At 46.5% G+C, this 15,056-nt stretch overlaps 3 protein-coding genes across 15 annotated transcripts in view; 1 reads left to right on the top strand and 2 right to left on the bottom strand.

Moving 5' to 3' along the window:
* Positions 1–15,056, bottom strand: part of LOC128437454 (NACHT, LRR and PYD domains-containing protein 12) — a 278,177-nt gene that overhangs the window by 119,820 nt on the left and 143,301 nt on the right. For 7 of the 11 annotated variants that reach the window (XM_053419610.1, XM_053419611.1, XM_053419612.1 and 4 more), the window contains exons 9-10: positions 8,337–8,513; positions 7,627–7,800 (exon numbers count right to left, since the gene is read on the bottom strand). In XM_053419610.1, the coding sequence (XP_053275585.1) occupies positions 7,627–7,800; positions 8,337–8,513 (351 nt within the window). Of the gene's footprint in view, positions 1–4,203; positions 5,042–7,073; positions 7,248–7,626; positions 7,801–8,336; positions 8,514–15,056 lie in introns of those variants that run through there. The other 4 variants (XM_053419620.1, XM_053419619.1, XM_053419618.1 and 1 more) reach the window with 2 other exon arrangements.
* LOC128437456 (BMP/retinoic acid-inducible neural-specific protein 3) overlaps positions 1–15,056 on the top strand; it is a 214,427-nt gene that overhangs the window by 87,351 nt on the left and 112,020 nt on the right. The window lies entirely within an intron of this gene.
* On the bottom strand, positions 1,982–3,300 carry LOC128437459 (protein EOLA1-like). Its single transcript, XM_053419629.1, has 2 exons — positions 2,778–3,300; positions 1,982–2,709 (listed from the first exon to the last, which is right to left on the bottom strand). The coding sequence occupies exons 1-2, from the start codon at positions 3,034–3,036 to the stop codon at positions 2,501–2,503; spliced, it is 468 nt and encodes a 155-aa protein (XP_053275604.1). The 5' UTR covers positions 3,037–3,300; the 3' UTR covers positions 1,982–2,500.

Below are 15,056 nucleotides of genomic sequence, written 5' to 3'. Positions count from 1 at the left end.
GGGATGTATTTATGTTGATGTTTTGTTCAAACTGCCGATGGTGATAAGTTGTTTCTGGGAGAATAAAGTTAGTTTCACAAGCAGACGATTGTTTGTTTCATCAGTGACAAAGATCACATGATCACAGGTGTCACATGATCAGGACCTCCTGAACCATTCATCTGTTTGTGTAAATAAAGACGACTCGTTTCCACTTCCTGTAGAATATCTCAGATACGAACGCTGCCATCTTGTGGTGATGGAGTCTTTAGCAGTCAGTACACTGTGCAGTAGTAATTCTCATCTGACGTCTCGGCCTGTTTTTATATCATTTAATAACTGATTCAAACCAAACTGATCAGAAACACTTGAACAAACATCAGAGAGAGAAGAACGATGTGAAACGACAGAAACTTCTGTAACCCGGTTAAAAATATTAAGTAATATAATTTCTTCCAAGCATATAAATAGTGTGATTAAAAAGGTTGAAATTCATTAAAATACTATAGAAGTGTTAAAACAGTTAAAAGTATATATTATGTGTTTATTGTTTTATTTGAAGTATAATGTATCTGTAAACGTAATATGTACCAGCATGTATGGGGTTAATTGAGATGGGCCGGAACCTAACCTCTGAGGTTGTTTCGGGACGGGAAGAAAAAAAGGGCGGAGCGAGCAGAGAGAGAAGACACGCGGAGTATGTAGGAAGAACAGTAACGAAAAGAGACTGTTGTACAGACGTTGAGTGACCAAGTCGTGGAGGCGTTCAACCCGGACTCTCCAGAGGACTCAGTGGTGATTTTCCTGTGGGTGTGAGTGGATTACTCAAACCGTGAGGACGACGTGAAGCTAGAAGCTAACACAGCGGCTAGTTTAGCTCACAGTGACTGTACGAGTTAGCAGCAAGCTACCTATTCAGCAGTGACTGTGGGGAAAGGAGCGTGGAGCTGCAGACGACGAGCGAACACCGCGACATCGGCAGTGACGGGGTTTCGTTTCCTCCGGACGGATTTTCTCCTCAACTCACCTCTTCTCCAACCACCAGCCCATCCCAAGCGACATCCAGGCCTGCACCGATGCACTAAAGGGGTACCCAGGTTTATTTGAAGTAAAGTAATAAGTGCCGGCTTTAGTTATCAGGTGTGTGGGTCCACATATTGCATTTCAGTGAATTTGAGTGAATTGAAGGTTCTGCATTGATATTTTTGGGTTAAAAAGTCTATTGATATCTGTGAATATTTGTGATAGTGTTTCACTAAAACAGAACAAAGGATATTTTTATTTACTGTGTTTACCTGAAAAGAAGAAACAGGGTTATTTCAGTTATTACATTTCTTGCAAAAGAGGTATAATTCCTTTGGTGTTTCCTGTGAAAAAAGGGACAATTCAGAGTTTTTACCTTAAAAAAGGGGAATTTATTGTGAAGGTTTAACGACAAAAAGAACATTTATATTTTTATTTTATTGTTATATTGCATTAATCATTGCATAAGTAAATAATTGAGAACTTATTTTCTTAAAACCGTGTGTGGTGTATTTCATTTACTTACCTTTAATACATAGAGACCTGAGGGGTGAACCTCTTTATGAAAAACAGGTTAAAGGTGAATTTATAAGTAAGTTAAAAACAGTTCATGTGTGTACTTTAAAACAAAAAAAGAGAGATTCAAAACTAACATTAAAACTGAGTTAATCAGGGTTAAAAATAGTTGATAAAGAACCCAAAAGCCCTGCCCTTATCACCATGACTACCAAGGGGAGCGCTACACTTCTTTACAAACATTTACTTAACGTGTACTTTGACTTTCTGGGGCCTGAACTAGAATCAAAGTTACGAGCTGACTACAGGACTAACTTCATGAAGAACCAGTTCCACGGGAGGTTCAACCAGTACGTTAACTCCATTCATGTAAAACTAACTCTGTATAAGCACCGCCCCCTAGACTCGTTCTGACATCATTCATCATCTTTGGATCTGAACCTTTGTTTTATTGAAGAAACCATTTTGTTTCTCATGGTTTTATTCCCTCAGTGAAGATTTTCATCGTTAACAATACAAGATGTTGACTGTTACATTAGCATGATATATTAGTGTACTTCACTTTATTGAGTCTGGACGACAGGAGGAGGAGCTGAAGCCTGAAGTGTCCAGTTTGACCTGCAGGTGGCGCAACATGAAAATCAGGATTCTTTCTCTGAGGAAAACGAATGTTCAGGTGTGAACCAATCAGATCAGATCTGATCACACCAGACCACATGAGTCCACATCCTCTAACAGTGTCCTTTCAAATCCCTCCTGGTCCACATGTGAAGGACGTCCTCTCAGCTGACGTCCTAAGAATCACAATATCAAAACTGATCACAAGATAGAGATCAATACTTTCATTCACATGCTCCCACACACGCACACGTCTGTAAACCCAGACTGGTCTTTAACACAGGACACGCGTGTTAATCTGCATGTAGGTCAGGAAGTGAGATCTGATCCCAGGAGACACCGGCCCTGTGTGCATCACGTGTCCTCATGGCAGAAGCTCCGTGGGGATCTCCACAGTCCAGGGGTCGCGACCTCCTCGGGAGCTCAGGGGCTCTTTCAGCCAGCGAGGGTTGGACAGGTGAGTCACGTGTTTCTCCTGCAGACCAACCAGAAGGGCCGACCTCTCCAGGTGCTGAAGCTCCTCCTCCAGCATGGAGGCGGGACACACCGAGGTCACGCCCACATCCACCAATCCTGAAAGAGATGTATTTCCACAGGTGATGCCTTCAGGAACCCCACAGAAAACAAAGGTCAGTTCCCACCTGCCACCACGCCGCGGCCGAACCGCTCCCCGGACTCCAGGAGCCCGTGGATCTGAGCCTCGGTCATCCCCAGTGGGCCGCGAAGCACCGCCCGCCACTCGTCCCCCTCCCAGTCCCGCCGGGCGATGTGGACCGCCAGGGTCTGGTTCTCCAGCGGGGCCAGCAGGGGCCTCCAGCGGCTCTCCAGCGTCTTCACCCCGTCCAGAATCAGACCGGCGTACGGCTGGCGGAACGACAGACACCACACCTGCACCGACATGTCTGCAAAACAAGCGCACCCCACACCTTCTGACGTGTGAGGGAAACAAACACCCCCCCTCAGATGTGGAATGAAGTTTGTCACAAACCGGTTTCCGTACAGCTCAAAGTCTCGGTGGTGAAATCCTTTGATCTAACTTTAATTCAGCAGTTTCTCAGTTTGATGACGTTGATTCTCGCTCGTTGGTTTTTACAGAGAATCTACTTCCTGTTTACGTTTTTCTTCTGTGTAAAACAATGTGCAGCTCCTGAGCAGCTCGGTGGTTATACTGCCCCCTACACAACCACCAAGCTACTGCAGCAGGTTAGATACTCGAGGATTTTCATTTTTACCCTGTTGAAAAAATAAAGTTACACAAAAACCTTAAAATAAAAAACTAATTGCTCGTGATTTTTCAATCTATTGTAATGTCATTAAAATTAATAAAAGCATGAATCATAAATAAACAAGGTAACGCAAAAATACGAGAAGAAGCGGGAGAGATTGGGTAGGAAGACAAAAAGGCAGGATAACAAAGAGAGAACTGGAACAAGTGGCGACTGTGAGAGAGAGAACAAGAAGAAGGGAGCGGGTGAGAGGAGAGGAGGAGAGTGGGGGGGGCCCATAGTAATGAACAGGTGGTGGGGGGGAGAGTACAAGCTTTTCCTTGTAAGTATAAAGTTTATCCATAAACGTGTTTGATGAATTCTAACGGATCCTTTGGAGACGTGTTGTTCACACTTTGTGTTTGGTCACGTGACACCAGCCTGGTGCACAGCTCCATGAAGAGATGATGGTCTCACTCTGCTGCAGAGGAAGTGGACCTCAGAGCTTCAACATCTGCTGACAGATGTGAGAGCAGCGTGTTCATGAACATGGCGTCACAGTCACATGTTACATTGACTCACGTGTGTTGAGGATCATCACAAAGTCACATGATGACCTCTCCTTGGGTCAGTTTTCTATTAAATATGGTAAAATGTTTATGAAACAGTTTCCTCAGAGACTTAAAGATGCTCTGCTCTTCATCGACTCTTCTTCATTCTGTAAATGTCTCATTCACTTTTCTTCTGCTGGTTTCCATTATGTCAAACTGGTGATTTTGTTCTTGTACCTGCACCAAGGACGAGATGTTTCCACCAGTTTGTTTGAAGAGGAAAGAAAAGCTGAGTCATGATTCCAGTGAAGTCGGTGGAAGGATGTTTATTGAGCATTAAAGCAGAGACAAGTAGAAACAGAACTTTTCTCTCTGAGATGTTTTTCTTCTCGTTACATCTGGTTTGTCACAGAGGAAATGATCCATGTGTTTGACTCATAGACTGAATATAAAGGCTTTGACTGGGATGTGCTGCTGTTATACTGCAGCGCCACCTGTGGGTCAAAAGGAGAAAAGCCACCACCGCTCTGCACCTGATGCAGAAATGAAAACGTCCCATTTTTAAGTCCAGAGTTTTGATCTTTTGTGTCAAAGACAAAACTCTGATTTTAAACTCAAAGTGATTTCAATGTGTTGAACTTTGTGTTGAACTAAATCAGTTTGTGACGTGAATCCAGGAACTTTAAGATCATAAACAAACATATACACAGAATGTGGTTCTACACACATGGAGACACACTGAGGGACAAAGGTGGACAATAATAAAGACAAACTTAAACACACTGTATGTGACTCTTTATAGAGGGTTTATATATTCTGCTTGTGTTGTTTCATTTCAATAAACACAACCTTCATGTGAATAAACATAATCAGAGCAGGGAGGTTGCTGGTTTGAATCCGGTTCAGATGGGGTCTTCCTGTGTGGAGTCTGCATGTTCTCCCCGTGTTTTCTCCAGGTGCTCCGGCTTCATCTCACAAACACATGCAGATTAGGGGTTGTGTAGATTGGAGACTACACACAAGCTGCTGCTGCTTCAGCCTCTGGATCCTCAGGACACAGCTCAGCCTCCGTCCACACACACTGTCCTCTTCACACTGTCCTCTTCACACTGTCCTCTTCACACTCAGCTCCACTAAGACCACCTCCACCTGTTGAGAGAAGAAGACATCAGTGTCACAGAGACTCACTTCATCAGCTGTGAGTCAGTGATGCAGCTCATCCAGTAGAAAGAGCAGCAGGGACTTCAGTCCTGTTCAGAGGTGGAGCAGCTTCCTCTCTGCTTCATGTTCACGTGTTGGAATGAACACGCTAAGAGCTCAGTGTGTGTCCTCTGCATGTCAAAGTGCAGAGTGGACACCTGAGAGGTGGATTTACTGCTGTTACAGGTGAAGCCATGTTTCACTGTGTGTTGATGAACATCTGCTTCTGACAAACTGGGACCAGAGGAGACAGATGGACCTCAGCAGAGGTTCTGCTCTGTATAAAGAGCTCCTGGTTACCATGTGATGAGGAGAGGCTTCAGTCCCACTGATCTCAGAGCTGTGACAAAGATCCACCTGATCAGTTCTTCACTGATGAAGTGAGAGGACAAACTGTCTCAGATCAGATGAAGACGACACCGTCTCTGTCCCTCGTGTGAGGCTGTCAGCTGTGGTCCAGCTTGTGTAAGTTACAGCGCCCCCTGGTGGCATCTGGTCAAAATATATTACGTGACCACGACATAATAACGTGTGAACGAGATAAATAACTCGAGGCCACGAGATCTGAATCTGTTGTTTACTAACAAGACGAGTGGAAGACAAGAAGACACACACTGTCTCACTGTCTCTGAGGACACACTGTCTTACTGACTTTGAGGACACACACTGACTTTGAGGACACACACTGTCTCTGAGTACACACACTGACTCTGAGGACACACACTGACTCACTGTCTCTGAGGACACACACTGTCTCACTGTCTCTGAGGACACACACTGTCACACTGTCTCTGAGGACACACACTGTCACACTGTCTCTGAGGACACACACTGTCTCACTGACTCTGAGGACACACACTGACTCTGAGGACACACACTGTCTCACTGACTCTGAGGACACACACTGTCTCACTGTCTCTGAGGACACACACGGTCTCACTGTCTCTGAGAACACAGACTGTCTCACTGTCTCTGAGGACACACACTGACTCTGAGGACACACAATGTCTCACTGACTCTGAGGACACACACTGTCTCACTGTCTGTGAGGACACACACTAACTCTGAGGACACACACTGTCTCTGAGGACACTCACTGTCTCTGAGGACACACACTGACTCTGAGGACACACTGTTTCTGAGGACACACACTGTCTCTGAGGACACACACTGTCTCACTGTCTCTGAGGACACACACTTTCTCTGAGGACACACATTGTCTCACTGTCTCTGTGGACACACACTGTCTCTGAGGACACACACTGACTCTGAGGACACACACTATCTCACTGTCTCTGAGGACACACACTGACTCTGAGGACACACACTATCTCACTGTCTCTGAGGACACACACTGTCTCTGAGGACACACACTGTCTCACTGTCTCTGAGGACACACACTGTCTCTGAGGACACACACTGTCTCACTGTCTCTGAGGACACACACTGTCTCACTGTCTCTGAGGACACACACTGTCTCTGAGGACACACACTGTCTCACTGTCTCTGAGGACACACATTGTCTCACTGTCTCTGAGGACACACACATGGACCTGTCTCCAGGAAGCTGAGGTCATCTGGTGTTTTGGGGACAGGATGAGTCTGGAGACATTGAGATGTTCTGGGTGAGTTAGAGATCAACTGAACCAACCAGACGTTGATTTAAACTTCCCTTATCCGTCCCTTTAAGGAGAGTGTGCACCACACAACAGTGTAGAGTCACTGTGGTCAGTGGGCGGAGCTTCTATACGGGTTGATCTCCAACTGAACCTGGAGCAGGTTAGCTGTCATCAGAAGTTACCATGGTGATTGACCTGGTTAAGAAGTGGACGAGCTTCGTAGAACTGAAAAAACTAAACCTGAAGTTAACCTGATAACCACAAATCCTGCTTGGTAGCACAGACCCTGGATCTGTGACACTGACTGTGTTTAGTAACATACTGAAGAAAGCAGCGTGGACTGACTCCAACCATCTACTGACCTCAGAGTCTCCAGTCCACAGGTTGGACTCTGCTGTAGATCAAGAAGCTCCTTCACTGCTGAGTCCTGCAGGTCGTTGTCACTCAGATCCAGTTCTCTCAGATGAGAGGGGTTTGACCTCAGAGCTGAAGCCAGAGAAGAACAGCTGATCTCTGACAGACTGCAGAGACACAACCTGGATAAAGAATAAAACTTAACTGTAAATTAAACTGAGTTCATGTGTGAAAATAACAGACACATATTCATGTCACACAGACTCATAACTTGGAAGATAAATATGAAATCAGACATGTTGGACTAAAAACTGATCCTGATTCAGTACAAATAGATTATTTGGACCCGGTCTCTGTCCTGCAGATCAGTTTAGGAAATCCAGAACTAAACTCAGTGTTTTAACAAGTAGCTGAATATTTAAAATGTCACAAATTAATTCATGAATGGATTCAAGTTATGTATGAAGAGGAATTATGTTCAATTAGAATTAAATGAGATAAATTGGGTATAAATGCTGTTTTATAGATATGAGATCTACAAAAGTCAGTCAGTGAACTGACCTCAGAGTCTCCAGTCGACAGGTTGGACTCTGTAGAAAACCACACAGCTCCTTCACTCCTGAGGCCTGCAGGTTGTTTCCACTCAGATCCAGTTCTCTCAGATGAGAGGGGTTTGACCTCAGAGCTGAAGCCAGAGAAGAACAGCTGATCTCTGACAGTCTGCAGTACACCAACCTGGATAAAGAAATATGAATATTAGAATGTGTCCTCCTGTTGTTGTGGATCGTCATCATGTCAACACAGACTCTCAACATGCTGCTGACCTCAGTCCAGTCTGTGACCTGAAGATAAATATCAGATCAGACATGTTGGACCATTGTTTCATTCATCAGCTTCTTCTCTGTGTGTTGGTCACTGAGCAGGTTTGTGTAATTAAACACTGTTTAAAGTAGGGATGGCTCCTGATGTCACTTCCTGTTTGTTTCTATACTTATCAACTGTCCAACGTGTTTCAATAAGAATGTGTCTTATTTTGAAAACCTGAGGAGGACGAGTGCTCGGCCTCAGTCCACATGTTATTTACTGACACTTTCTTAGTGATCAGGAGCAGGTGAGTGCAGGTGAATGGAGTTGATGAGGTGGACGTGACTGACAGGCTGGGTGAGTGACAGATGACTGAGGGACAGTGAGCAGAGCAGAACTGAGACAATTTAAATAAATAATGACCCAATAAGAAAGAAAGTCTGAAAAGTGAAGAAGGATTTAAGGACCTCAGAGTCTCCAGTCGACAGTTTGGACTCTCCAGTCCAGAACACAGCAGCTTCACTCCTGAAACCTGCAGCTTGTTGTTGTCACTCAGATCCAGTTCTCTCAGATGTGAGGGGTCTGACTTCAGAGCTGAGGCCACGACTTCACAGTGAGTCTCTGAGAGTTCACAACCACTGAGTCTGTAATTAAAGAAAATATCAAATCTGTGAGAATTAAATCAGAAAACACAACATTCATACAAAACGTGATCATGTGACCCTCACCCTGGTAAATCCCCTCTTTGTTAAAACACCTCTGACACACGCACAAACACACACACACACACACACACACACTGACACACACACACTGTGACGGCCTGCTGGCCTGTACCTTTCCATGACAGGTGTCTAACCCTCTGTTTGTGTCCCTGGTCTCTGTGTGCAGTGCTGCTGATTGGAGGTAACGAGCCGTAACTGGGTGCACCTGGTACGCAGGTGCACCGGACTCCTTGAAAGCTCTGGCTCCTCCTCCTCCTCCTCGGGGGGGCTCGACCTGCAGCAGACACAGGCTGAGCGGGGGGGGCTTGGCCAGCACCGGGGGGTCGTGCTGAGCATTCGTTTTGTCTTGTGCGTTGTTTTGTTTGAATATCTGCACCTCTGAGGTTCTACAATAAACCCATCCTGGAACCTGGTAAAACTACCGTCCGCTCTGTCGTGTCATTCATACTCTGGGTGTGACATATGGGGGCTCGTCCAGAAGAAAGAAAGAAACGACAGTTTGTAGTGAAGTTGGATAATTAGGGGTGAGTAAACGTCGTCGTGTTATTTCGTCTGATTGAACCTGGATTTGGAAAATTGGATCAGTAAATTACCTGAGATAAGATTAGTGCGTGTCTTTGGATGCGTGGTTTGTTATTTTTGTTTGTTATTTTTGGGTGACAGGGACCTGGAGCGGTCGTCTCGGGGGCATTTCCGATTTCCGTGGAGCCATTATCAACCGGTGGCTCTTTCGGATTTACGGGCTCGGTGCTTAAAATCCCCGGTCTCACGTCACCTGAAGAGGAGCAGGGTCTACTGTTTATACAGATGTCGGGTCATTTGTTGATCTCAATAGCAGGTCACAATTTAATTGGGGAATATGACTTCAAAAATTGTGACTGTTTTTATCCAGACTCCGTCAGCTGAGTTATTAAACTCAATGACAAAGGAGCAGTTAATCGAGGTGACAATTATGACATCGTCGTTTCCGTATTACAAAGGAGGTTAAAAGAGAGTTAGGTGCGTAGTGGTGGCCGGTTAGTGGATCAGCAGGTGCTAACAACTACAGCTGCACCATCTGAGCCACCGGCGCCACACGCGCTTACTCAGTGTTGCCAACTCCTCAGTAAGGAAAGTAGCTATTGGCTGTCCTAAAAGTCGCTAATTGTCGCTAAATGACGTCATCGCCATTTTTGCATAATGTAATGGTCGCTATAGGACGTACAGAAGGTGAGAGAAAAACACCCTAAATATGTTTGGAACTTAAAATAAGCTTTCTTCTGCAGAAGCATATTACATTCACTTCACAAAGAAAATTATTCTGTTTTTCTGAGATAATTATCTCGGAGATAAATGCCCCAAAAAATAAAAAATAAAAGTGAATGGAATACGCTTCCGTATTTTTCTGTTGATTCTTTTTTTTTTTATCTTGCCATAGAAATAGGCCATCACTTCTCAAAATAACTTCATGACTTTAATGCTGTATCTAGACCCACATACATAAATCTATTTTGTCCTGTATTGTTAAATGTTAGAATATCAATTTAATCAAAATGATATGTGGGGTGGAACTTCTAGCTCTACCTCCAGCCCTCCTCCTTTATCCGCCTTGGGACCGGCAAAATGATCCAAAAGAGATACTATGGCAGAGCAAGTTATTTATTTTTTTCTTCTTAAGTTTGGTTCAGTTTTCAGTTTCACCACGTTCCACACGAGAGATGTGGACTCTGCAACATGACTCATGTTTTCCAGTGACAGTGAAGATACACTGACACTTACATCCCGCTCTGTAAGCCAGGGCAGGATCAGCGATTAATTTGCTGTCTGGAGGACGCGGAGTGTGGGTCTCCTCTGCTCTGACTGCAGCTGGGACTGCTGCGCAAGGCTACTGGGAGACTGACCGCCTGTGAGTGCGCTGGGATGGCGGAGGGGCTCACGGCATCACCCGCTGCTCGTTGAGGACAGTCACTGCAGAACGATACGTGCTTTCACGTCAGTCTCCAAAACACCAGAAAGTCTCTAATATCACCAGAAGTCGCCATGAGGGTTTGGAAAGTCGCCAGATTTAGCGACAAAGTCGCCAAGTTGGCAACACTGCGCTTACTTTTGAGGAGCAAAAGCCTCTGCTTGTAATGCAGAGGGAGACGGAGCTTGATAAAATCCATCTCACACAAGAGGTTGAGAAAATAAAACTGGATCAAGAGCAGCATCGATCTGCTGCGGGATGGTAGAATGCCAGGTGGACAGTCACCTACGCCTGGATTGAACGTTGAAAAGAAGATTTGTTTAGTTCCACCATTTAGAGAGGCTGATGTGGACACTTTTTTTCAATTGTTCGAGCGGGTAGCTGATGCGCACAGTTGGTCAGACGTGGAGAGGACTCTGCTCCTCCAGTGTGTGTTGACCGGCCTGCGTGCGCCTCTGCGTGTGTGGCAGACAGCGAGGTGACGTTTGATCCTTTCATCTCTGAGGGCTTTGTGTCACTTGTTGGTGGTCATAAAGTCCGAGTGAAAATATTGAGGGATACTGGGGCCAGTGGGTCTTTTATATTAGGGTCGGTGTTGCCTTTCTCTAATGCATCTTACACTGGGAATTCGCTGTTGATTCGTGGAATTGGCTTAAACACAATTTCAGTGCCGTTGCACACTGTCTCTCTTGAGTGTGAACTAGTGGAGGGAGACGTGGAGCTTGGTGTTCGGCCTGCACTACCTATTGATGGCATCTCAGTGGTGCTCGGGAACCAGCTGGCAGGTAGACGCATCTGGTCAGATACGTCTTCTCCTCTGGTGGTTACTGAAGAGCCGCTGTCCACCGGTGAGAGTGCTGAAAAGTATCCGAAGGTGTTTACCGCATGTGTAGTGACTCGCTCTGCCAGTCGAAGAACTGAGACCGAGAGAGTGCAGTCAACTAAATCAAAGTCTTTTTCGCTCGCTGATTATCCCGTCTGTGTATCACGTGAGGAATTGGCAGAAGAGCAAAAGTCAGATGAGACATTGAAATCACTCTTTGAACTCGTTAACGTTGACCATGAAATTCGGAATAAAGCGGGGGGGCTACTTCGTTAAAGACGGCGTGCTGTTAAGGAAGTGGTCTCCTCACGCCGATTGCTTTGTTGGTGATCCAGTTGTCCAGGTGGTGGTGCCTGCTAAGTTTCGTCTGCTGGTACTCGAAACCGCTCATGATAAGCTCGCTGGTCATGCCGGTGTACAGAAAACATATGATCACATTTTGTGCTATTTCCACTGGACGCGAGTTAAGCGCGACGTTGCCAGTTTTGTAAGAACGTGCGGAACATGTCAGCTGACAGGTAAACCCAATGTGATGCTGAAGCCGGCTCCGTTGCGTCCGATTCCGACTGCGAGTCGACCTTTTGAGCACCTTATCATTGACAATGTTGGGCCTCTCCCTCGCTCTAAAACAGGCTGTGAGTACCTGCTCACGGTTATGTGCCAGACCACTCGCTACCCGGCTGCTTTTCCATTACGTTCTATTAACACGAAAGCAATTGTTAAAGCACTGAGTCAATTTATTTCAACTTTCGGGTTACCGAAAGTTGTGCAGTCTGATCGGGGGAGTAACTTTACTTCCAAATTGTTCAAAGACGTTCTCAGGCAATTGGGAATTCAGCAAAATCTGTCAACCGCTTATCACGCTCAGAGCCAAGGTGCTTTGGAACGCTTTCATTCAACGCTGAAATCACTGCTTCGTGCATATTGTGTCGAGTTAGGGGGCGATTGGGAGGAGGGCCTGCCGTGGCTGATGTTAGCAGCCAGGGGGGTCATGCATGAGAGTACTGGCTTTAGTCCAAATGATCTTGTTTTTGCGCACCGTGTGCGTGGGGTGATGTCGGTGCTCCATGATCAATGGACTGATTCAGAACCGCCTGATAATTTGTCTGAGTACGTTCTGGGTTTCCGCCGCCGTCTTTCCTCTGCCTGGAGAATGGCTAGGGAACGGCTGGAGGAGTCCCAGAAGAAAATGAAAACACTCTTCGATCGTCGCACGGAGCACAGAACGTTTGTTGTTGGTGATTTAGTGCTCGCGCTGCTTCCGGTACTTGGTTCACCGTTTCAGGCCAGGTACGCTGGACCCTATAAGGTCCTGCATCGTGGTCTGAATGATAATTACATGATCTCGACCCCCGACAGGAGGAATGTCACTCAACGATGTCATGTTAATCTCTGGAAACCGTTTCATACTCGTGAGGAGCGGCGCGCTTCGAAAACGATCGATCCCGTGGTGCTGGTGGAGAGCTCCTCTCAGGTGCTGGTGGACAGCTCCTCTCAGGTGCTGGTGGACAGCTCCTCTCTGGTGCTGGTGGACAGCTCCTCTCAGGTGCTGGTGGACAGCTCCTCTCTGGTGCTGGTGGACAGCTCCTCTCAGGTGCTGGTGGACAGCTCCTCTCTGGTGCTGGTGGACAGCTCCTCTCTGGTGCTGGTGGACAGCTCCTCTCAGGTGCTGGTGGACAGCTCCTCTCTGGTGCTGGTGGACAGCTCCTCGCTGGTTCGCGCACCTTTGATTGTGGCAGCTTCAGAGGGGGAGGAGTTTAACACAACCGATGATTGTGTGTTACAAGGGCGTTTAAAGAATTCTGAGACATTGTTAGCCATGCCTTCAGTCCTAAAAAATTTCAGTTCGATTCAGAGCCAAGAGCTCACTGATTTGCTTGGGGAGTTTAAAGTGTTGTTCTCTGATGTGCCCACACAGAGTGATTTACTGGAGCACGATATCGATGTGGGGGGTGCTGAGCCCATCCGGCAGCGTTTCTATCGAGTGCCTATCGAGAAAAAGGAAAGTCAGAACGAAGAGGTTCAGTATTTGCTTAACAATAACTTAGCTGAACCGTCTTTCTCCAGCTGGTCTTCGCCATGCTTATTGGTTAAAAAGTCGGACGGTACGTTTCGTTTTTGTACTGATTGTCGCAAGCTCAATGCTGTAACCAAACCTGATTCGTTTCCTTTACCTCGTATAGAGGACTGTATTGATGAAGTCGGAGCAGCCAAATTCGTCACCAAATTGGATCTCCTTAAAGGATATTAGCAAGTGCTGTTAACTGAGAGGGCTCGTGAAGTTTCCGCTGTTATCAGGCCTAGAGGTTTATTTTCGTATCGTGTCATGTCATTCGGGCTGCGTAATGCCCCAGCGACATTTCAGAGATTAATGAATCGTGTTGTGGCTGGGCTGGAAGGAGTAACTGTTTATTTGGATGATGTGGTTACTGTCAGTAATACCTGGGCATCACATCTGGAGCGCTTGCGACTGCTCCTCGCGCACCTGGCACAGGCACGGCTCACGGTTAATCTGGCCAAGTGTGAGTTTGCTGGAGCGACCGTGACCTACCTGGGTAAGGTAGTGGGGCAGGGCCAAAGTACAGGTTATTGACAAGTTCCCTGTTCCTGCTACAAAACGTGAGTTAATGCGCATCCACAGAATCCTGCCAAAACGCGTTTGACTCTGTGAAAGCTCTGCTTAGCTCCGCACCCGTTTTGATGGCTCCACGACTGGACAAACCATTTAAAATTCAAACGGATGCCAGTAACGTCGGCGCTGGAGCTGTGCTAATTCAAGAAAATGACACTGGCATAGAACATCCTGTATGTTTCTTTTCTCGAAAATTCAAGAATTATCAATTGAGTTATTCGGTAATTGAGAAGGAGGCCCTCGCGCTCGTATGGGCACTCCAGCATTTCGAAGTGTATGTGGGTGGGCATTGTTCGGCCGTGGTTGTTTCTAGCGACCATAACCCACTTACGTTTCTACAGTCTCTCCAGAACCCAAACCAACGGCTGATGAGATGGAGTCTCTTTCTTCAGCCGTACAATCTGGATATTCGCCACATTAGGGGCTCTGAGAATATAGTTGCAGAAGCCTTGTCACGAGCCCATGTGTGTGCGGAGTAGTGTGCGTGAATGCTAGTGTGTGCGAGAGTGCTTGTGGGAGTGGTTGTGCGTGTCAGTTGGTATTTCTTCTACTTGAGCCAATTATTTAGCTTTCCGGGTGCTGGTAGTGGTTTGGTGGGAAGTATTTCAGGGTAGTTTTTTTTTCTCCACTTTTACAGGCTAAATAAATTCACGGTGTAATAAAACGCACGATGTATGTAATGTTTATATGTTTGACTGGATTTTGGTTATGTCTATGGTGTGCACATCTGGTGAGCGGTGGTAGTGTGGTAGGTGAAAACCAGGGGTTTCCATCTTTTAAGGGGGAGGGTGTGACGGCCTGCTGGCCTGTACCTTTCCATGACAGGTGTCTAACCCTCTGTTTGTGTCCCTGGTCTCCGTGTGCAGTGCTGCTGATTGGAGGTAACGAGCCGTAACTGGGTGCACCTGGTACGCAGGTGCACCGGACTCCTTGAAAGCTCTGGCTCCTCCTCCTCCTCCTCGGGGGGGCTCGACCTGCAGCAGACACAGGCTGAGGGGGGGGGGCTTGGCCAGCACCGGGGGGGGGGGTCGTGCTGAGCATTCGTTTTGTCTTGTGCGTTGT

The sequence above is a fragment of the Pleuronectes platessa genome, chromosome 3 (assembly GCF_947347685.1).
Source record: "Pleuronectes platessa chromosome 3, fPlePla1.1, whole genome shotgun sequence".
In the NCBI taxonomy this organism is placed as follows: domain Eukaryota; kingdom Metazoa; phylum Chordata; class Actinopteri; order Pleuronectiformes; family Pleuronectidae; genus Pleuronectes; species Pleuronectes platessa.
This window is presented reverse-complemented; position numbering and strand designations above follow the sequence as displayed.

What these genes read in the sequence shown, in the direction of transcription:
- LOC128437459 (XM_053419629.1), bottom strand. Translation starts at nt 3,036, where the DNA reads ATGTCGGTGCAGGTGTGGTGTCTGTCGTTCCGCCAGCCGTACGCCGGT. An exon ending in CGGCCGCGGCGTGGTGGCAG is followed by an intron (nt 2,710 to 2,777) that starts GTGGGAACTGAC and finishes CATCTCTTTCAG; the next exon opens with GATTGGTGGATGTGGGCGTG.